We start from the raw sequence: 8,085 nt of genomic DNA, 5'->3' as shown, positions 1-8,085 counted from the left end.
GTAAAACCGTTATTTTGTGTAACTTTATGGTTTTTTTGCAGGATTGGGAGGATTTGTTGCATGCAAAGCAATTTCACAACGAAACACTGATCCTACAAGAGACTCTTGGTCTTGGGATAGTGTAATGCTTGGAACTATAGTCTCAGTTAGTCTCTTCGTCAAACATAGTTTATTGCAAGATTTTCGAGACAGACTTTTGCAAAGGTATGTGATACTATTTTCCTAAGCATTCAGTTGCTTTTTGTTTTCTGAGTCTTTCCATTGCCTGCTTTATTTTCCCTTTATCTTCTAAGGATATTAAATCTATTTTTGCTAAAATATTTCACATTCCTGGATGTTATCATCTAGGGATTGTTGGTAGTTGGTATAGTTCATTTCTGGGCGTCAATATGATTTTAGTTTTGTGTGTCTTAGTTATTTAAACTACTATTTTTCTTCCATTGTTATTTATTTTAATCCTATTAAATGTACAACGAGGTAACTGTAATCTTGAGCAGCGAGCATAAGTTACATGTGCTACTCCTTGGAAACTCATGTGATGTGTCAGGTTAGCTTTACTGTGATACGAACATTTTATAAGATGTGATGTTTTTCTTTCTTTCGATTACTACTATATATACAATGAACTGATGTAGGATGCTTACAAGCACTATTCTCTGTTAGCTTTTGGCAGGTTCAAGCTTAAAATTAGTTAGTTAGAGAATTATTATTGATATTGTTGTTTGCTGATTCACGTGTTCTAGTTGTCCTTGCAATCTTCTATATGATTCATCCTTATAATGATATAGTTGAACATGGATAGAGAGGTGTCTTCGTAGATTCATTGATGATGTGAAGAAAAAGATAATTTATGTATTTATTCTATGAGTAATTTTAGAATAAAGCAGTAGAATGATAACTTTATGCAGTGTTAGTACAAACATTTAGTCACTGAATGATAGTTTTATATTACACTAAGGTTCGATCTGTGAAATCATCAATAGCATAACAAATATTGATGTCTTTGAAATCTTTGATACATTCATAGCACGTCTTTGCCTATCTAGGAAGATGGTTGTCCTATCACATGACTCTAAAATTCCAGTAATTATTAGTTGAGACTATCCATATTACTTTGCCATAATAGCTCAATCTAATGTAATTGTGTATCTCCTGAACCTGCGAATATGAATATTTGAGGTGAGTCAGTAATAATATATTAGGAGGTGTAAAAATATTTTTTATTAGGTAATTTGTTGTGTTGTATCTTACCTAATATCTCTTTGTAGATGATGTTTTTGGTTTATGTTCCTTTTCTTCGCTTTGGCTGCTCTGTCATGACCAAAACTTTTTTTGTTGGCATTGATATTCCTCTTGAGAGTGCAACGTATAACTTTTCCTGTGAAAAAATGTGTTGTGGCAAGTACAATCCAACATTTGGTGTTGTCTGTCCCTGTGCTTTGTTTATCGTCATTGAAAAGCATAGTCTCACTGGAAATTATTTTCTAATGAACTTGAATGGGTAACCTTCATTTTTGGGAGGTGATAGCTGGATTCCTGGGATAAACACATGCTTGAAAGCATTTTGCCCAATCATTATTTCTGCATGTATGACGTTTTTGTCAAAACCTCTACATATCATTCTTATGTCATTACATAAGCCATTGGAAGCATCCAAATTTCTTAATAACATGATAGGGGCATTTTTTTCAAAACCAATCTGCAAATCAATAAAATGTAATAAAAATGATAATGTGAAGAATTTTAATAATAAGTTCCAACCAAAAATTCTAAAATAGATTTAGTTTTGGTAGATTAATCCAAAATCTGGAAAATACGCAATTGGTGTTATTAAATGGAAAATTTGATTATTCATAAATATGTAATAGCATACCTGTGTGGAGGCAGACCGTTTGGTGTGAGAGTATTTAAGTAGTCTTCCTGATAATAATTGTTAGTATCATCTTCTGCAAAGTCAAAACTCAGAAATGTTCTGCTTTCACCTGGAAATTTGAAAATTAACATTTTATTCAGTTGATCAACGTATTCATTTTTGCTTGCTAGGATAGCCCGTTATGTCATGTATTTTGCACAACTTGCATTTTTATCCATCGACGGAAATATTTCTTTTACTAATGTATCTTCACCAGTACTGTTGCTCGTATTTTGAATAACCAGTTGTTTTGGAAGAAGTACCAAATCATCTCTTATTGTAGGCTCCTCCCCATTACCTATACGCAGTATGAATTCACTGAAAGATGGATCTGTTCTTGATCTCATATTTCTTGTTAACTTAATCCTTTCCATGCGATGCCATAAGTATGATTTTACCAAACTTGCATTTACTGTTTTAGCTCTTGTAGATTTTGGAATTACTGGAAGTACTTGACGAAAATAACCTCCGAAAACCATTATTTTTCCACCAAAAGGTTCATTAATGTCCAGTAGATCTCTGAAGCTCCGATCAACTATTTTAATTTTTCGACGGCTAGCAATAGGCGCTTCGTCCCAAATAATTAGCTTCGCTTTTTAATCAATTTAGCTCCACCACTTTGCTTTGACATACGTGTGATAGTTGCATCAGTTGTCTGAAGCAGAATCTCAAATCTAGAATGAGCCGTACGACCTCCCAATAAAAGAGTTGCTGCTAGGCCACTTGTTGTCGTTGCTAATGCTATCATGCATCTTGATCTAATATTTGCAAGTAATTCATGATATAAGAATGTTTTTCCAGTCCCTCCAGGTCCATCGACAAAGAATAATCCTAATTGTCCAGACTTAATCCTTTCCAATATGATCTTAAACGTTTGTTCTTGTTCAGGATTTAGCTTTATCTGTGCATCCAAGTCTTCTGGAGACACTATTATAGATTTCTCTTCCTGTATTTCTCTGCATTCTGATATAATTCCATCATCCAACCTCTGCTCAAGTTCAGGAATGTCATAATTTTCAATTCTCTTACCCATGCTCTCTAAGAAATTATTTATACTTTTCAATGTGCATTGAAGTTGAGCAGTTCATGTATTCTCTTAAAATCTTCCGACATGTCATCATAATATGTATCCCAGAGTGTCCTAACATCCGTTGGATTACAATGCACCAAAATTGTTGAAAATAAATTTCTCAAAGCCAATGGTATTTTGAAGACTACGGCCTCACATAAGCATTCAGAAGTGCTATTATCTGATTCTAGTAAACCTCTTTCTTTTGCAGCTTCCTTGAAAGTTTCACATCTCCTTCCATTAACATATAACAAGTTTTTAAATGATGTTGGTCCTGGTACGTGATTCAATAATAATCTCAAATAGTACCTTTCGCCTTCTGTTGGGTTAGCTGCGACATTAAAGTAAAAAGACATAAGTAAATCGAATTTAAACATTAAAGATATTTTAAATGGTTTTATTGGAGGCCTTACCAACAGCAATTCGACCAATAACAGATCTTGATTTTTTGGGTGTCCATATCTTACCCTGAGCGTTTCAAACATAGTACTCTGGAAATTTCCTATATAGATATTTTCGTGCTTCACTATCTGTCGAACATCTTTGAAAATATTTTGTGAGCATGGTTTGTGAGGCGTATTCCCATGCAACAACATTTTTTCAAATTTTGATTGCTCCAATAGCACACTACAATGTGAAAAACTATATTAGGAATAATTCAATAAGCTATGTTTAAAATACTATTAACTAAGTTATGATCTTTTCAAATTGATCTTGAAATGATATATTAATTTATAGAGGTTTTGAAAGTCAGAATTCATACTCCAGCAGCCACATAAGATATCAATATGTGAGGTTAATTTTTCCAATAATTAAAATTTTAATGGACAAATTTCCCCGAATCAGTTATCCGAATAAAAAGCAACAATAAAATATTCAAGACACACATAAACTAATACAAATACCACGAATTTCATCATCAACAATAACATCTTTTCTTCCTCTTTCTCTGCCCTGTAGTCATCTAAGATCTTACAAGTGCAATAAACCTTCTGGAGAAGGGAACAGATTCCGCAATAATATCCACTTGGTTTCTTTTAATTCCGTAGATGCTCAATTTCCTTCCAAAGAAAGTGATGGAACAGAGGAGATTTTGGCTAGAGAAATAAAATATTGGATCCAGTTATCAACTATGAGAAAAGGCCCAAGATTAGGGGCGATATTGAAAGAAGTAAGCATGTAGTTTTCATTAGGAGCAGTAGAAAAGTTGGGATTCATTCAACAGAGTGTGAGGTGGTTAGAAAAGGAGTTTCTAGCTGGATTTCTTCATGTGGAAGCATACGATCCAAGTTATTCATTTGTGCTATATATTATAGTATCTCCAGACTCCCAAGTGTGTCTGGGTTTAACAGAGGTTTTATGTATTTTATATCTTCATTGATTTTGGCTGAAGACTACTTTCCTCCTTATCCTCTTCACAAATCACAATTGTGGGTTAACTATCTGGTGTTTTTGTTGTAATTAAGAGCTGTGATACTACCAAATGTGTAGCGCAAAACCGTTCCAACGGGTTTGGCTCTTGGTGTTTTAGTTGCATGTCAAAAGTTAGAAGTGTTTTGTTAATTGCCTGAACATATTAGGGGCAGCATATGGTATAATTAGTTTTACTAAAATATTTCATGAATTAGAATATTGTTTGATTCTCCTCTAGCTTCTTCAAAAAATCTACAATAAAATATTCAAGACACACATAAACTAATACAAGTACCACAATTATGAAGAAGATAAACTGATACATTTTCATATGACCAATTTTCAGGTGAAAGATCAAAAGTTTTTTTTGGAAAAAAGCACTTTTGGCACTCCTGAGTTTTAGGAATAGTTGATACACGTATTTTTTATTATTTCATCATAAGTTAAATTAGCGTAATTATTGGATATATATATATAGCTTGCCTAATTATTTATTTGGGAGATGAAGTTAAAGGTTAATGATCGGAGGCTGCATTTCACTAAAATTGAATTCATAAATTCTCTATAGTGCTTCTAGTGCAGTCACCCACCGTGCATCTTGAAAGCTGCGAATTTCATCGATGACTTTTTCTCCATCATCCATCTCGATATAAAAAGCACACCTATCATGACCTTTGTATATGTACTTGTAGAGATACTTTATCGTTTTTACCCCCGAACAAGACTCGACGTTGATGTGGCAATTATATCTTATCAGCAAATAAGGATTATATGAAATAACCCACTGATTGTTCATTGTCATTCCTCAAACCTTTTTCATTTTTCCATCATTTCGCCTCTTATAAATAGGATATCCATCCTTTCCTTGTATTGATTTATTACTAAATGGCCGAGGATAGTGATTCTTGCATTATCCATCTTTCATATATGAATTTGCTGGATGATTCTTTCCACACGGACCATGCATCATATGCTTGACAACCAAATCATACAAGATTGGAAATTCTTCTTTATCAAGAAGTTTAGCGGCAATAAACTTGTCATAATCATCGGGCGATGTCATCTTGTATCCTTGTTCAAGTATTAATAAAAGGTGTATGTGTGGTAGTCCTCTTTTTTTAAATTCAACCACAAAAACATGTGTTACAAAAGGACCAAATATCCTTTTCTTGAATATCTGATCTTTTAAATCTTGTAGCTTTGCTCTAAAGACTCTAGTCACCAAGTCAGGTCTGTCTTGAGGAAGTTGTCCTTGTAACAAATTTTCTTTGATCTCTACCCAATCAGGATTACATGTCATTGTGATAAATAGATCTGGTTTTCCAAAATGTTGAACCAAAGACATTGCATCTATATATCTATGATGCATGTCCCTGGGACCTCCAATGAATGATGCAGGAAGTATTACACTCTGACCTACTTTAGCTCCTCTAATTTCTCCTGCTAGGATGCTGTCATATATACTTTACAATATTTCCCTTCTAAGATTTAATTGCTCCTTTCTAAAATATTCAAGTCGTGTTATTTTCAACTTGATGTACATGTCAACTACAAATTATTGGAACAATCGCCTGCACAATAGAATTATCGTGTCTCGTCCATTACGTATTTGCAGCTTGTAGCAGTAGTACTCTCTATACGAGACACATTGTTTACCTCCTCATCATACACCTATAAAAAATGTAAAAAAGACCGATAAGAGAATTTTAATTACCAATTTGTAATAATCGATGCTTTTTGTATCAAAACTATCCGTGTTGTTCATTGTCAAACACCTCATTAGCGGATGTAAATGTCAAAATATTTTGATTGAGGACTGTAAATTCGGTCTCATGTGAACCTTTTTTGGTCCTATGTTGTTTTTTAATTCCTTGGTGCCAACCTGATTCACCATTTGGGAAAAGTAGAGGATACTGGAGTGGGTCATAACAACCGTAATAATATTTAACTCTATGGATATTGCCTGAGTGCTTATGAACAATAATCTCTCTATCAAATGGTACATTGGGGTTGTTTTCGTCTATCTAAATAGCTGCAACTTGATCTACTAATGGTTTGTTGTAGACACATTGATCAAGTTTAGCATTTTAAGCAATTTGAATTTCTAAATTTTGAAAGCTTGAATGATCCTTTCGCTGGCGAAAAAATTGTGCGTAAGGATTGGCATTCATTATCTGTCTAATTATTGCCACAACCTCTTTGGACAAATTGGCTTCTTTGAGTTTTGAAATCCTATTGCATACCTCATTTTCTGTGTCAAAAAAGTACATCTGAAAATAACTTGGAGTACCATCATGTGGGATTAAAGAAGGCAGATCATGATATATTTGACCCTGTGCTCTAAAGGTATAAACTCCTTGTCGTGAGGATGCCGGATCATTGTCGAGTTGAACACCAAAAGATGTAAATGCAAATATGCTATTATATCCTCTAATGTGTTTGCGAAATTCTTGTGCTATTTTTGATTGTGAGAAAAATAAGTCGTAGAGTTGAGCTGGAACTACAACTTTTGCAAGCTTGATTGATCCACCATCACAGCAAAAAGTTGGCATTTTATGTTCAAACCTCATAGCCCGACAATGTATGCATCTAGGAACATTATTCAATATGTGAGCAGGCGATATTGATGATATGTAGGCAATTTCACCTAAACTAATGGAGTCAAATGTTAGAAAACTTAATGAATAATAAATATAGCAAAAATAGAATGGATGTATCTATAATTAATAAGTTAGTACTACATTACCTTCAATGTCATATCATTCGGATAGAGCTTTCAAGAACCAATTTATTCTGTGTTTTTTTATTGGTCCTTTTTCTTCATTATCAACATCTTCTACGGATTGAACCCTTTTGTTAGCTACAAATAGAAACAAATAGTACATGTGTTAATTGTTAGACTAAAAGTGTGGGAAACGATAAAGATACACTCATGATGATATTTAGAGTTTCAAGAATTATTATTTCAGTAAGCACATTATTATGTCTATTTTGTATATACAGTGGTGACCTTTTGATAATTTAATTAAAGTTCAAGGCCTATGTCAAGAGGATATTGGTTAATTTATGCATCTATACGTTTCTAATGCTTTTTCCTGTACTTTTAGTGTCTATTCATGCTTTTTCGTCTTTTTGATTTTTCCTTGTGATGGAGCCTCCAGCACTTGTATAATTTTGGAATAAATAGAAAGGTAAGGCGGTAGAGAGAGTGAGAGACTTGTCTAGAAAAAATTAAACAGAACTTCTGGAGATTCTGTGATATTTTACTGTATGTGTCTGTGTTTACATTGAGGAAGTTGTTTGCAAGAAAAATTCAAAATTATATTTAAATCTTGGTTGACAATTTTCTATTGGTGTTCTTCTTACTTTAGGATTACAAGCAAGTCACTTATGAGTGGACTGGAAATTTTGGACTTGCCAAGGGACATGAATTGTCAGTTACTATAACAAAAAGGGGAAAGAGACCATCTATAATTGTGTACGTTGCGCTGGAATTGGTATAAGAATCATACTTTTATTTCCTATCTGAATATTCTTGTATGGACATTTGCATAACAAAGTTTCTATACTAGTTTTCTTGGAGCGCACAGAAAGCATTGTATAGAGTCGCCACCTAATTTTTTAAGGAAAGTAAGAAAACCTATTTATTTGTCAATACGTATGATTAATGTTTTAGTCTGCGAAAACCTAT

The 8,085-nt window shown here is 33.4% G+C and overlaps 2 protein-coding genes across 2 annotated transcripts; both read right to left on the bottom strand.

The window, feature by feature from the left end:
• Positions 1-1,127: 1,127 nt before the first annotated feature.
• Positions 1,128-2,391, bottom strand: LOC124887070. Its single transcript, XM_047396247.1, has 5 exons — positions 2,076-2,391; positions 1,874-1,982; positions 1,507-1,610; positions 1,252-1,378; positions 1,128-1,158 (listed from the first exon to the last, which is right to left on the bottom strand). Exons 1-5 carry the CDS (start codon positions 2,389-2,391, stop codon positions 1,128-1,130), a joined length of 687 nt encoding a protein of 228 aa, XP_047252203.1.
• A 2,913-nt stretch (positions 2,392-5,304) lies between these two features.
• Positions 5,305-5,739, bottom strand: LOC124887069. The gene has a single exon (XM_047396246.1). The coding sequence runs from the start codon at positions 5,737-5,739 to the stop codon at positions 5,305-5,307; it is 435 nt and encodes a 144-aa protein (XP_047252202.1).
• Between the last annotated feature and the right edge of the window lie 2,346 nt (positions 5,740-8,085).

Source organism: Capsicum annuum, chromosome 9, assembly GCF_002878395.1.
Source record: "Capsicum annuum cultivar UCD-10X-F1 chromosome 9, UCD10Xv1.1, whole genome shotgun sequence".
Classification (NCBI taxonomy): domain Eukaryota; kingdom Viridiplantae; phylum Streptophyta; class Magnoliopsida; order Solanales; family Solanaceae; genus Capsicum; species Capsicum annuum.
This window is presented reverse-complemented; position numbering and strand designations above follow the sequence as displayed.

What these genes read in the sequence shown, in the direction of transcription:
- LOC124887070 (XM_047396247.1), bottom strand. Translation starts at nt 2,391, where the DNA reads ATGGTTTTCGGAGGTTATTTTCGTCAAGTACTTCCAGTAATTCCAAAA. An exon ending in GTCGATGGATAAAAATGCAA is followed by an intron (nt 1,983 to 2,075) that starts GTTGTGCAAAAT and finishes TCAAATTTCCAG; the next exon opens with GTGAAAGCAGAACATTTCTG. An exon ending in CATCTACAAAGAGATATTAG is followed by an intron (nt 1,159 to 1,251) that starts GTAAGATACAAC and finishes TCATATTCGCAG; the next exon opens with GTTCAGGAGATACACAATTA.
- LOC124887069 (XM_047396246.1), bottom strand. Translation starts at nt 5,739, where the DNA reads ATGTCTTTGGTTCAACATTTTGGAAAACCAGATCTATTTATCACAATG.